The sequence below is a fragment of the Eriocheir sinensis genome, chromosome 33 (genome assembly GCF_024679095.1).
Source record: "Eriocheir sinensis breed Jianghai 21 chromosome 33, ASM2467909v1, whole genome shotgun sequence".
Lineage (NCBI taxonomy): Eukaryota > Metazoa > Arthropoda > Malacostraca > Decapoda > Varunidae > Eriocheir > Eriocheir sinensis.
The window spans coordinates 16355201-16369394 of record NC_066541.1 but is presented as its reverse complement, the minus strand read 5'-3'; the positions used below and the strand labels follow the sequence as shown (position 1 = coordinate 16369394).

Below are 14194 nucleotides of genomic sequence, written 5' to 3'. Positions count from 1 at the left end.
TTCAAAGAAGACTGGCAAACACAAGTCTGTCGGCACGATCCCAAGACACATGCACACGAGTCGCGAGGCAAGGCAAGAAAAACGTGTCCAGCAGCACCAGCGGGATATTTACGAGTCCAGGGGTGTTAAGGTGGACCTGGGCATGCAGCACAGGGGCGGACCTCAACACTCGCGGACCTGACGCCTCACACAACCCGGCCCCGCGAATGTCGAGGTCCACGAGTGGGCTACGGCTGAGGCTGCGGAGAGTCTGAGCCTTCAAGGACACGGGCGGACTACATAGTTAAGTAAACATGGCCGTCACACGATGCACAAACTTGAAATAGAAGATCAGCTTTTTGGTGAAGATAATAAGTACAGTGTGCTAAGTTTTAGTAAGTCTAATACTTTGACTGAGTTAGTTTCCTCGGGGGCAGCCTCGCTATCAACCTTATCACTATCACCAACACCACTGTCCAGTCCCACCTCTTCCTCGTCCGACCCGAACAGCTGTGGACCCACGTCAAGAGGAGGTGAAGGACGAGGACGAGGACGAGGAGAAGGAGGAGGAGAACACACAAAACATGTATAGTACAGCAGTAATTAGTAATATTTTTTTCCTCTTAGGGGAATTTTAAATTATTCCATACAAAATATGATATTCCAAAATGTTTCAAAAATAGTATTCAGATATTTTCCAGTTAGTTTGAAAGTAAGTTATAACTTGAAAGAGAAATGAAAGAAGAAAATATATATATTATGTCAGATGCGTGGTCTGATAAGAGTTAAGTTCCACATGGCTAATGGTGAAAATATGAATATAAGGAACAGTAATACAAATACAAGATATGGTGGGCAGAGGTGTTGTTGTGGCACTAGAAGACCCACTAACGGGCCACTCATGCCATCACTGGGGACGAGGGGGGCGTGTTAGGCACCTTAAGGGGCTTGGGGAGGTAGGGGGTGGCTGATGGCATGCACCAAAACCGCCACGCGGGGAACTTACGGCGAGGGGCAGCCTGAAGGCGAGGGAGGCCTCGCCGACGATCTTCTTGTTGGCCAGCCAGTTGACGAACGTGAACTCGAGCAGCGCGCCGAACACCATGATCATGCACATGCCGATCCACACGTCGATGGCCTGAGGGAAGGGGGGAGGGGGTGAAGACCTAACTGTAAATAAAGCTGGTCTCTTTCGTCTCTGTTAAATCCAGTAGAGAGGAGGACTCGGCATAAGAATTATGACCTGCATGGAAACGAAAATATTTGCTACAGCTACCTATGGTCATCGTATTCATTACTGGTCCTCCTAAATGACTTCAAAAACACTAACCTTTTTTTTATAAGTATTAAAAGAAGAAAACAGTTAAATCCTTGTCCTGAACATCTGATGGACTGAAAGACAACTGATGGGATACAGTTAAGATTACAAGGGAAGGAGGAGACAGTGAGCGAGGCAGGACACACCTTGACGTAGGAGACAGGCGGGAGCTGCGCCCTGACGCCCGAAGCGAGGGTGGTGAGGGTGAGCAGGGTGGTAACGCCGAGGGACACACGGCCGGGCACGGCGTTAGGGTCGAGCCAAAAGGATACCCAGGAGATGACCACGATGAGGATGGTGGGGATGTAGGTCTGCAGGATGTGGTAACCGTTTTGGCGACGCAGGTCAAAGGACACCTTGAGGGCGCTGAAGTTACCTGGCGGAGGAGAGAAGAGGAGAAGATTACTTGCGGGAGGAGGAGGAGGAGGAGGAGGAGGAGGAGGAGGAGGAGAGTTACTTGAGGGAGGAGAAAGGAAAGGAGTAGAAGAGTTACCTGAGGATGGGAGGCGAAGGAGAAGGATTACCTAAAGGAGGAGAAAGGAATAGGAGAAGAGTTACCTGAAGGAGAAAGAAGGAATAGGAGAAGAGTTACCTGAAGGAGAAAGAAGGAATAGGAGAAGAGTTGCGTGAAGAAGAAAGGAACAGAAGAGTTACCTGAGGAAGAAGAAAAGGAGAAGAACTACCTGAAGAAGAAAGCAATGAAAGCGTTACTGGACGGAGATGAAGAGAGTAGAAGATGAGAAGATATCTGACAAAAAAGGAGGGAGAAGAAGAGTAACCCAAGGGAGGAGAAAGAAAGAATAAAAACTCAGTACATGAAAAAAAGGAGCCACCAACAACCCCCTCCCCTCACTCACCTGTCACGAACACCTGCTTATCGTCGACCGTGTTGGGGTCCCTCAGAAAGTCGAACTGGGCGATTTCCAGGTCGTCGGGCATGTCGATGGCTGTCGTCTCGTCCCACTGGTACTCGATCACGTCGTCCGTGTTGGCGTCTGAGGTGGCGGGGGGCGAAAGGGAGAAGAGAAAACCCATTAGTCTGTTACCGGTATATCGCATCAAGAAACCATTACAATCGAATGTGATTAAACTTTTTCGGGATTTTCTTTATAGTGACGTCGTTTAAAATAGCGGGTTGCGTTTTTTTTCAACACTTCGGGTTTTGTTCTTGGTCCGTCTTCTGCAGCTAAATCTGATTGTTCTATTTCAGGATCTTCTTTTCTGTGGCCTTGCTGGGATGAGCGTGTTGGGGATCGTTTTAATATGCCTGGTTCCGATCATTCCTTTTCCGCGTTTTCATTTCTGTGGCCGTGTTTGAAGTGTCGTGTTGTGGACATTTTAAGTACTCCGGGTTTAGTCCTTGGTCATTCCTCTGCAGCTAAATATGGCCATTCCCTTTTCCGCGTTTCCTTTTCTGTGGCCGTGTTTGAAGTAGCGAGTCTCCGGTTTCTTTTAATACTTTGCGTTTAGTTCTTGGTCTATTTTCTGTCCCATAAAGCACCAAGTATTTCCTCCATTCATGACCACACGTTCGCCTCCTGCGATGGGGAGTTTGGAGATGGCTAGGACAGGTCATTGTGGTCACTTGACGAAGATGTAAAGAAAGGTAAACCCATTAACTCAGGTATATATAATTTTACGGAGGTGTATCTTCCTCCCCATTAATGATTTCAGGTGCATCTCTATTAATGTGACGTTAGTGTGGAAAAGGAAAGCTAATGGGCGTTGTGTCGCTTGAAGAAGAAACGAGGAAAAGATAAACTCATTAACTCAGGTATATGTCACGTTCCCCAGGTGTATTTTCCTCCCCATTATTGATTCCAGGTGCACCTCTATTACTGTGACGTTAATGTGGAGAAGGAAAGCCAATGGGCGTTGTGTCGCTTGAAGAAGAAACGAGGAAAAGATAAACTCATTAACTCAGGTATATGTCACGTTCCCCAGGTGTATTTTCCTCCCCATTATTGATTCCAGGTGCATCTCCACTACTGTGACGTTAGTGTAGAAAAGGAAAGCTAATGGTGGGTGGGAGGGAGGGAGGGAGAAAATATACACCCATTAGCTCATCCATACGTCACTTTGAAACAGTAAATCTTCCTCTCCATTAATAATCCACGCCAATCGTCCCTTTTTATTGTTGTGCGTGGCTAGTAAAGGTAACTGTGTCGTGGTAATGGTAAAAGTTCGCGCCGCACGACTCTTGGCTATTGTTTTAATTGCTTCCGCGCTGGGTCGAGGTAATGGCGGGATAATGGAGGCAGGTGATGGTGGAGTCGTAGAAATACCTTGCGATAATTTGTTGGTGTGACTTCAGGTAAAAGTGCTCTCTCTCTCAATCGTTTTTTTATCCGTCTGTCTCTCTCTCTCTCTCTCTCTCTCTCTCTCTCTCTCTCTCTCTCTCTCTCTCCTATACTTTTACGAGAGAGGAGCCAATTTCGTAACCTTCGTCCTCCTCCTCCTCCTTCTCCTCTTCTTCCTTTTCTTCTTCCTTCGCTTCCTCCTTTTCCAGCCATATGAACAATTATTTCCTTCGTTTTCTTCTATCCCTCAACCTTATAAAGAGAACGAGCTGCCCACTTCTTTTAATTTAAGGAAACACTACGAGAATTGTCCTTCCTTTATTTTTCTTTAGCTGCAGGAGACGCGGAAAGGGATTTTACAGGCGGCCTCACATAATCTCCTTCTGAACCTATACGGCTGGTCTTGGTTCTTCGCTTCTTGGTTTCTTTCTCTTGCTGCAGCGACGGCGGGAGAGAGGGAGGCGAAGGAGGTTCCAGGGTACAAGTAAGACTATAGGAACTCACGCCACTTATCACCAGCCGCTTATGTGAGTGCTGGTATTGATTTTCAGATTAGCGTGACCTCATTTTGGGGGTGGGAGAAATAAAAAAGCATTGCCAGCGTATTCAAGCTCACGAGGATGAAGAAGTTAGGAAGATTGTGCATAGGGACAGCAATAAAGCAAATAGAACACTGGATTACACACTGTACATTACATATTGTTCCTCCAAAATAGGGAAGGAATGGCATGGAAGAGATATAAAGTAAGGTAAGGTGGAAATACTGATGGTGAATTAAGGAAAAGGAAGGAAGGCGAGAGGAGAACAACCTGAAGGAGTTGATGACAGAGAGCCAGACGGAGGACAAGGGAAGTTTAGAGACATTAACCCTATCCGATCCGACGTTTTCAAATTTTCTGCGTTTTTCTGTAAGACTGTTTTTCTTCTAGAGTTGATAAGAAAAAAAAAGGTGTATCGTTTTGATCGAAGTCCGTGAGGGGAGGCCAGACTTATTCCCCCTCGGATCGGATAGGGTTAAGGGAAGAAAAGGCGGGAACAAACCAATCATTCGTACTTGGGCGAGATAAATAAAGGGAGGGTACGACAAAAACAAAACAATCGGAGCAAACTGATAACAAAGAAATGGAAGGTGGGCAAGGAAAGTTACGGGGCATTAGGATAAGCTGAGAAAGGGGAACAATAAAGGGAAGATAAGACGAAGACAAAACAAATGGAGCAGACTAACAAGAGAAACGGAAAGGAGGCAAGGAAAGTTAATAAAAGACAGTAAGGGAGGGTGAGAAGGGAACAGCCCAATTACAACAGCCTTCATACTCACACGAGCTGATGATGGAGCCGCACACCTGTTCGTCAAAAGGGTAGTCTTCGAACTCCATGCTACAGGTGAGTGTCAATGTTACCCTGGCAGAGGAAGAGACCGTCAGGTGTACCCCAAGGCGTCCCCGCAAGACAGGTGCTATTAACGCCCCTTACCTTCTCAGGTAAGATTCCAGATGAGTTTTTCCTTCGTGGTTCCTTCTGTCGAATTATTCCTACGCGGGACACCTTGTTCGGTTCGGTATTATTTCCCTTGTATCTGTGTTCTTGTTTTTTCTTTTTGTTATAAACGTTTTCTTTGCCCTGTCCGTATTGCTGTGCTTCCTATTTCATGGTAAACGTTTGTATCTTCCTGTCGTACGCCAAACGTTGCGGAACACTGGCTTGGTCATCGTGTGTACGGATCTTTACTATATCTCATTCCTTTATTTCATCGGATTCGCTGCTTACTTCAGTCGTCTTCGAAGCACGAACTCAAGAAATGTTCCGATTCAAGAGTTTGGTGTTGAAAAGTATCTAACATCTACTAAAATCCAATTACAAGACAAGAACACGAGATTTAGTTGGTATCATACGTTATGCCAATGAGTTAATAACTCTAACGATATTCTACGTCTAATTTATTGTTATCTTTACGATCTGCGCGTACAGATAGATAGATAGATAAGGGGATAAAGAGGTAAAGACAGATGACGTGCAAATGAGTAATATCGTTTGGGCCAAGACAGAACTACTTTGGCCATGGCACACGAGGCCGGAAGGAGGCTTCTGAGGACGTATCGTGCCGCCTCGAGAAGACTGAAGGAAGAACATAAGGAAGGCAGGAAGGAAGGCAGACAACTAAGACGGGACAGACAATGAACGAACTTAGATATACGATTCAGGAGGACAAGACAAATACCAGACAAAAGGAAGGAGAACACTAATACAGAATGCACAATGAAACAGAGTCACTACGATGTCTAAGACTACGCAATACATATCATAAAGGAAAGGAAGAAAGGAAAGGAAGATATTACAACTCTCAGGGACTAAAAATGAAGGCGCGTGGCTACAAATAATACCTAACCCAACCCAGTGGCAAGGCGGAAGAGATAAATGAAGAAAAACGAGAAGTACCCGAAAAGAAAACACAGCCAAAGGAGGAGGATGCGAATAATTTACCAAACGTGCGAGAGCAGTGCATGGCAGAGACACTGGACGACTACTTACAGGAAGCCAGGGTCGTGCTACACCTCTGGTCGTCAAAGGGAAACTGCTCAAGTTGCATGTTGCAGGAGAGTCTGAGCGTGATCCTGTGAGATGGCAACACTGTTAGTCTCCGCGCCGGCCAACGAGGACATGCACAGCGGCCACATTTTGGAGAAAGAATCCTTAATCATCAAAGAAAGTAGAGTCCCAATAACGCGAGATCGAGTGATGCGATTTGAGAGAAGCGCAAATTAAGAACAAAACACCTCAAAAGTATCATGTAGTATCCCGAGCATGTCTCAAAGGCGCCAACCAAAGGCCAAAATTTGCGAAGTTGATGAGAAACCAAATCGCGCGAAATCCGAACACCGCAAATTCAAGTTACGCGATCTCGCTTATCCACCAGACTCGCGTTATCGAGACTCTGCTTCTTCCAGCCATTCAAAGCTTAGGATACTGGGGAAAGGGCACGTAAGGATGTAAGGAACTGCAGGTAACATATCCTTTCATCCTTAAATATCGAGCCATCCAGAGTTTAGGATACTGGGGAAAAGGCCACGTCAGGATATAAGGGATTGTGGGTAGCATATCTTTTTATCAATTCATAGCTTAGGATAACTGGGAAGGGACACATAAAGGTATTAAAGGAGAAGGGGAGTCATTGCCACCCCCCCATCATTCAAAGCTGCTTACGGTGGAGTGCTGCGGGGGATCAGAACACATTAGGAAACATTTAGTGAGGGAAGTCAGAGTTTGAAGCCTTTAAAACGTCACTCTGAAGCTTGGGATGAGAAGCCAGATTACAGTAAAGGGAAACATACACGGGGTTATTATCTTTTAGGCTGCGAGGGAGTTTATGCATACGTTCCCATACATGAAGATTGAACAAGACTAACAAATGACAGATTCGAAGAAATAACAATGGACAGGTCTAGCTATAACAATGGAAGAGGTACGTAAATGACAGTGAAGTGGTAGATAAATAACAATAAATAACAATGCACAGGTACAGTGATAACAATGAATAGGTAATAAGTAACAGGTGCGGTAATCCAGGTGACACTCTCCACCTGGCGAAGCGAAACTAGAGCTGAAGACACTCAAAAAATATCAAGGTCACAATGAGTTTTTGGTTTACTTTCCTAAGGTGTATAAAAAAGATAATTATAGACTACACGAAAAATTGTTCCAGAAGATAGAAAAATGCTAAAGACTCGTAAAAATCATCTTATACAGTAATAGATGTGTGCCAAATATTAATAAAAGGCAACGATGATAATTCTAAATAGTGCTAAAGATAGAGGCAAAGAATACTCTAATAATAAGACAAAAAATACTTAAAAGAACAAACAGCAAATCAGTAAACTTATCCGAATCTCAAAAATAGGAAACGTCATCTCTCAAACATTTATACATTTAATATTTATTTATATATATTATTTAAACATCTATCTATCTATTAAACATCTATACGTTTATTATTTATTTCTTTATTATTTATACGGTAAGGCCAGCATTCCAGAGAGGACAATCGCAAAATTCCCCCAAAAGCCACGGAGAACGCATGCAAACTCAGCAGAAGGTAATAATTTGGGTTGCAGGTTCCTCGCACACACTCAGCAGGCAAACCGGAGTCAATATGGAGAGGATTCAAGATTCAGGAGGATTCAGGAGGATACAGGAAGATTCGGGAGGATACAGGAGGATACAGGAAAGGCTTCAGGAGGATTAGAGGATACAGGAGGATACAGATGATTCAGGAAAGGATTTAGGATTCGGGTTAGCAGGCAAACGGGAATCAACCAGAAGAGAGGCCCACAGAAAGAGTTTAGGCTTAATATTCACGGCTGAAGACTTGCACGAGATAGAACCTTCGTCAGGAGATACTTCACGGCGGGAAGGGAAGGGAGGAGCGGAGGGGAGAGAGAGAGAGAGAGAGAGAGAGAGAGTCAATACGGATGCCTTCAGTTAATTTAGTGTCCCCTTCAACATCAAATATGCTGCGAGTTCTTCCTCAGAGCAACAGAACCACCTTTGTGAGACTGAGTTATTTCAGCACCAGAAAAGACTCAGACGCGCTTACAAAAGGTGTCTTGTGAATAGTAAACGAAGGAAGGAACTCGGGAAGGAGGCGTCCGCGAAAATAGGTATTGATAAACCGTAAGATTCCTTTGATCTCTTCTAATGTATGTAGCCGAAAGCGTCACCTGTCCAGCCTCACGGTAATATAAAGGGTCATATTTAAACGTCTCGGCTCGGCTCCCAAGCACATACATTTAATAACAAGGCTTCCGTAGGAGTTGTGGGCATTTTCAAGGATAGTTTTCACCGATTATCGTACTCAGAGCATAGTATTTATAGTTTCTGACGCCTAACTATTGCCAAGAAACATCAGGATCTAACTCTTTTAACAATAACTATAAATGAGTTTCGTTACTGGAGCCCAGTAGACAGTTTTGGGGCAGGAAGTCGGGAAATATAAGCGGCTGAGTACGACAATCTGGCAACGGTGAATAAGTTTTGTGACCCTGGTGGTAGTTTGACAAAGTTTCTGCACCATGAATGTGAAAAAACACTCATGAGAATTCGTTTAACCTCTTTTTCGACCTCTATAAACAACTGACGTAAGAGAAGGAAGCGTTTTAGGATACCGACCATATGTGTCTTGAAGCGAAGTGTGTATGACTCGGGAGCTTCGGCCTTTTGTATACACTGATAAAAAGTAATGAAGAGGAAGCGAGGTAAGGAAATGATGTCGAGAATCTAAGGTAAATAAACAGAAAACTAATCATAGAGTCTTGCTTGCACGCGCGCTCTTGCTATGCGTTAATCAATAAAAGAACAACTAACGAAAAACAAAGAAATCCAAGAAGTAAGCGAGGAAGTTATGTCATAAATCTAAGGCAAATAAACAGAGAACTAATCATAGAGTGCACGTGCGCTCTTGCTATGCGTTAATCAATAAACGAACAAGTAACGAAAAACAAAGAAATCCAAGAAGAGGTAAGTGAGGTAGCAATGTCAAGAATCTAAAGTCAATAAATAGAGAAACAGTTAAAGGATCGTATCTACACGTGCACTTTTGCGATGCGGCAATCAATGAAAGTGTAACTAACCAAGAACAAAGAAATGTAAGAGAAAAAACGTTATTAAAATAGTAAGTTAATGAGGAAATATGGAAGTAAATCATTGATAACTAGAATCTTACCGGAAAATTCAATGTAGTTACACTATAAGAATTAAATCAACACTCACTATAACCGAAAAAAAAACAAGGGAAAAAAAGAAATAGAAATTAAAAATCTACGGTAAATAAATGAAAATCTAACTACTACGTGCAGAGTATAAACAGCATGTGCAGTTCAACTATACCTTGGCAGTGAACTAAACTAAAATAACTAAATAACAAGACTAAACCAAGAGCAATATAAAAATCCATGACAAGAAGAGTTACGGAAATAAATCTACGGTAGATAAATGCAAATCTCATTACAGAACCTAAACACTAAACACGTGCACTGTAGCTATTTTATTTTAACAGTGCACAAACTAACCAGACTTAACCAAGACTAATATAAAAATCCATAACAGATAGAGTTTCGGAAATAAATCTACGGTAATTAAATGAAAGTTTCACTACATAACATAACATTAACATCACCTGCACTACAACTTTACCTTAACAAAACACTAACTAACTAGATTAATAAGACCTAAGAAATACCAAAGTGACTAGACCAAGGAATGTATATTTACGGGCTGAGAAAGAAAGAAAACGTAACCTTTGTATGGGGGACTCAAGAGATCAATCGTCCCCTGCCTCACCTCATGCTATAGAGAACATCGCCGTTCTTATCGATGCGCAGGAGGATGTTGGGCATCGTGACCTTGTGCACCTCGGCGTCCTTCACGTTGTTGAAGTACGTGTCGGGCTTCCAGATCTTTGCCTGCATCTGGAAAGGAAGAAAAAACAGGGAGGTGCAACATGTGAGTGAGAGTGTATGTGTGAAGGAAGACGCAAGAGTTGAAAGTACGTTGACTATATAGCTTTTATCCCTCTTACTCTTCTTCTCTTCCTCTTTCTCCTCCTTCCCCGGATCTCGCCTTGCAGCTGGGAAAGGAAGGAAGACAAGGGAGGTGCAACGTGTGAGTGTGTGTGAAGGAAGATGGAAGAAGAGGAAGAGGAGTGTGTGAATGAAGACGAGACAAGAAGAAAGAAAGGATGTGAATGAAGAATAAACAAGAGGAAAGCAAGAGTGTGAATGAAGATGAAAAGAAGAGAAGTGAGTGACTGAAAATGAAAAAAAAAGGTGTGTGAATGAAGATAAAACAAAAGGAAGTGGACCAAGTTTCTTCATAGTGTACATCTCATACTCTCTTCCTCCTCCTCCTCCTCCTCCTTCTCCTTGTCCTCCTCCTACTCCTCGTTCCCCCAGCTCACCACAGGGTCCTGCACGGTGATCCTCGTCCTGTTTCCCGTCAACTTGAGGCGCTGGTCGTGCCAACGCTGCCGCAGGAACACGTCGATGCTGTAGTCCTGCAAAACGACGCGGAGTTTGTGTCAGAGAGAACGACAGTCGGGTAAGCAGTGAATACATGCAAAGATAAATACTCTTGCTGTCTTCTTTCGCTATTTTCATGCAAATACCTTTATGGACGCGGTTAGTAAATTCAAAAGGGGTCTAAGCAAGAAAATAAGGCTAGTTTTTATCGCAGTTTTTATGCTAAGACCTCTAGTTGGCTTGCAGGATAAATTTCATGAGAGATCCAAATATATAAATAGTCATAGAAGATAAGAAAAGAAGCGGCTTTACGATGAAGGTAGGTAGTCAGGTCAACAGTGAATAAATAGTAAAGTAAGTCTTGCAATCTTTTATCGCTATTATGATGCTGATACCTCTTTTTGGATGCAGTTAGGAGGTCCAAAAGCGGTCTTACCATAATAATAGCGTTTAAAGATTAGAGGGAAAGGGACACTGCTGTGGAATTCAAGACAAGAACCAGCCAACGGAACCCCAAAACAGCTTCTTCGCTAAACAACGGCCGCCCTAAACTGTTTATCCTCCTTCAGTGTCACGGCTAAGAATTAAGATTCAGTGACTCACCAAGGAAAGGCAAAAGGAGGACGAGAAGCAAGGGAAAACAAGTGGGAATGGGAGGAGGAGGAGGAGAAGGAGGAGGAGGAGGAGGAGAAGGAGGAGGAGAAGGAGGAGGAGGAGGAGGAAAAGGAGGAGGAGGAGGAGGAATAAAACAAGGTCGAGAGTTAAGAAAGGCCAAGAAAACCGCAATGTTACGCCTGAGAGAGAGAGAGAGAGAGAGAGAGAGAGAGAGAGAGAGAGAAAGGAAGGAAAAAAGAGAGAGCTACCTTAATCCGTTTTCCTAGTGCCATGAAGGGGGGGAGACTGACGAAAATAAAAAAAGGAGAAAAAAAGAGGAAAGAGAGAAAGCTACCCGATACATCTAACTCCATTTTCTTAATGCCAAACAGATAAAAAAAAAAGACAGCGACAGTAAAAAGAGGGAAAAGAGAGCAAATAAATAAAGAAAGGAAGAGTAAAGGAGAGAAAGCCACCTCGTCCTTAATCCAACTTTTTAAAATGTCAAGTCGCGCCGAAACTGACACACAAAAAAAGACGAGAAAAAACTCTTCTCTTGTTGTGTTGAAAGATTTCACCTCTTCACGACTCTCACACCTTTTTTTCTAACTTTTTCTTATTTCTGTTGTTGGCAAAGATATACAAGTTTTCCTTTAGTTCCACGTCTAAAATACCTCCTGCTAATCCTGTGACTCAGATGAAGGCGCCGACTTGAGCCCGGGAACTGATACCATCATAAGACACGCGCTATGAAGAAGGGAAAGAATGGTTGAGGAAAGAAATAAAGAGCCGATGAAAAGAAAGATAGGCCTGCACGTGATGAAGAGTGGAAATGAATGAAAAACGCAATGAAGAACGGGAAGAATTAATGGTTGAGGAAAAGAGATATACGCAGTGAAAAACAAAAAGAATAAAAAATGAAAAACGCAATAAATACAGCAGAACAAAAACAAATGAAAAGCGCAATGAAGAACGCAAAGGAGACCAAAACAAAAGATAACTCGATGAAGAACGTAATGGAGAACGAAAACAGATGAAGAATGAAATGAATAACACAATGAAGAAATGAAAAGAAAAAACTACACGCAACGATGAAAGGAAACATATGAAGAAAGGAATGATTAACTTACAATGATTAGTTGAGTAGCCAGTCAGTCAGCCAAGCAGTCAGTACGGCAGCTATTCATTAAGCCAGTCAAAAAAGTAAGGTAGAGACAGATAGATCGGAGAACTCACCATGTTAGCGGCATTGAGGGACCCGAAGGAGTTGATGAACAGTTGAACCCACACCACCGTAGGCTCTGAAATGTAAAGACGGGTGAGACAGGCGGTGGTGATGGTGGTCGTGGTGGTGGTAGTTTTGGTTGTGGTGGTGGTTGGAGGGTAGATAAAAATGTGAATGATTTGGGGGAGGCTAAAAATGGTGGCAGCGGTGGGATTACAGGGATTTCTTTACATGTGTTTTTGGGATTAGTGTAAATACTGTTTTTATTGCTATCATCATGTTTTTATTGATGTTATATTACCACGTCCAATTGCTCCCTCCTCCTCTTCCTCCTCCTTCTCTTTCTCTGTCTCCTCCTTCTTCTGCTCTGTACTTCCTTCTACTTCACCTTCTGATTCTCCTTCTCTATAACTGCTTTTATAATAATACAGTTACGACTACCTCTACCACCACTACTACTAATACGAATACTACTACTACTATTACTACTACTACTACTACTACTACTACTACTACTACTACTGCTACTACTACGACTACTACTACCACCACCACTTTTTTTCATATCCCGTTAGTATAAAAGAAACAATGCAAAACTAAAAATCGATACACAAGTTAAAAATACATATATGCCAAGCGTGTCACATATGTACAGTGTAAACGGAAATAATAATAAAAGGAATATATATTAGTGGTGTTATCAGGAGCAAGACCCGACACATGCAACCCCTCACTTGGAGCACCCAAAATCATTCACAGGTAAGGTGCAAGATACAGGTAAATCATTCTTCTTGAGCTCTCCCTCTTTCTCGCCTCTCTCTCTTTTCTTCTCTTCTTAGCAAAGGCATCAAATAAAGAAAAACAAAAGGGAAAAAGCTATAGATCTTTCACAGCCTTTCCCTTTTACCCCCAACGGAGAATAAAGAGAAGGGGAGCAGCAGGGGGTGAAAAGGGGAGAGAAAACGAAGGGGAAAGGGAGCAGGGGGTGGGGGGAGGCGAGAGGCAAACCAGTGAGTGAGGGAATGCCAAGAGCGACAGATTAAAAAAGAAGGAAAAATAGGAATATAATCGAGGCTGTGTTTGTTGAAGTAGCTACCAGGTGTTTGTAATCAAGGGAGACGGTTTTTTTTTTTTAAGAATTTGAGTTTTTTTTTTTTTACATATTCCTCTCTCTCTCTCTCTCTCTCTCTCTCTCTCTCTCCCCACCCCACCCCTTGTCACACACACACACACGCGTCTCCTGGCACTCTCGTCCTCATAAAACAAGAGACACACGTGACACCTTACTATAAAAGACGTAAGCAGTTTCGTACTTTCCTGTCTTTGTTCTTCCTTTACAGTGGCTTGGTTGTTAGTCTTTCGTTTTTTGTTCTTACTCCTCTCAGATTTACGATCGCTCTCCTGGTAACCGTTTCCTTCCTCCGTTTTCTTTTTAGCGTCTAGTCTTTACCGGGTAGTTCTATCAAAGGACTTTTAATATTGGATAATGGAAGTAAGAATCTTTATACTTTATTTTTGTCTCCTCTCCTCTTCTCGGATTTACGAACGCTCTCCTGGTAACCGTTTCCTTCCTCCGTTTTCTTTTAAGTGGCTAGTCTTTGCTGGGTAGTTCTATCAAAGGATTTTTAATACTGGATAATGGAAGTAGGAATTTTTATACTTTATTATTTTTAATCTCCTCTCCTCTTACGAACGCTCTCCTAGTAACTGTTTCCTTCCTCCGTTTTCTTTTTAGCGTCTCGTCTTTACCGGGTAGTTCTATCAAAGG

At 42.9% G+C, this 14194-nt stretch overlaps 1 protein-coding gene across 5 annotated transcripts in view; it reads right to left on the bottom strand.

Annotated features, from left to right (window-relative positions):
* The window catches only part of LOC127006790 (glycine receptor subunit alphaZ1-like), a 45285-nt gene that overhangs the window by 3408 nt on the left and 27683 nt on the right, over positions 1–14194 (bottom strand). For 2 of the 5 annotated variants that reach the window (XM_050877108.1, XM_050877111.1), the window contains 8 exons: positions 12438–12502; positions 10547–10642; positions 9931–10058; positions 4916–4998; positions 2155–2292; positions 1444–1673; positions 986–1117; positions 388–489 (listed from right to left, as the gene is read on the bottom strand). In XM_050877108.1, coding sequence (XP_050733065.1) covers positions 388–489; positions 986–1117; positions 1444–1673; positions 2155–2292; positions 4916–4998; positions 9931–10058; positions 10547–10642; positions 12438–12502 — 974 coding nt within the window. Of the gene's footprint in view, positions 1–387; positions 490–985; positions 1118–1443; positions 1674–2154; positions 2293–4915; positions 4999–6126; positions 6210–9930; positions 10059–10546; positions 10643–12437; positions 12503–14194 lie in introns of all 5 variants that reach the window. The other 3 variants (XM_050877110.1, XM_050877112.1, XM_050877113.1) reach the window with 3 other exon arrangements.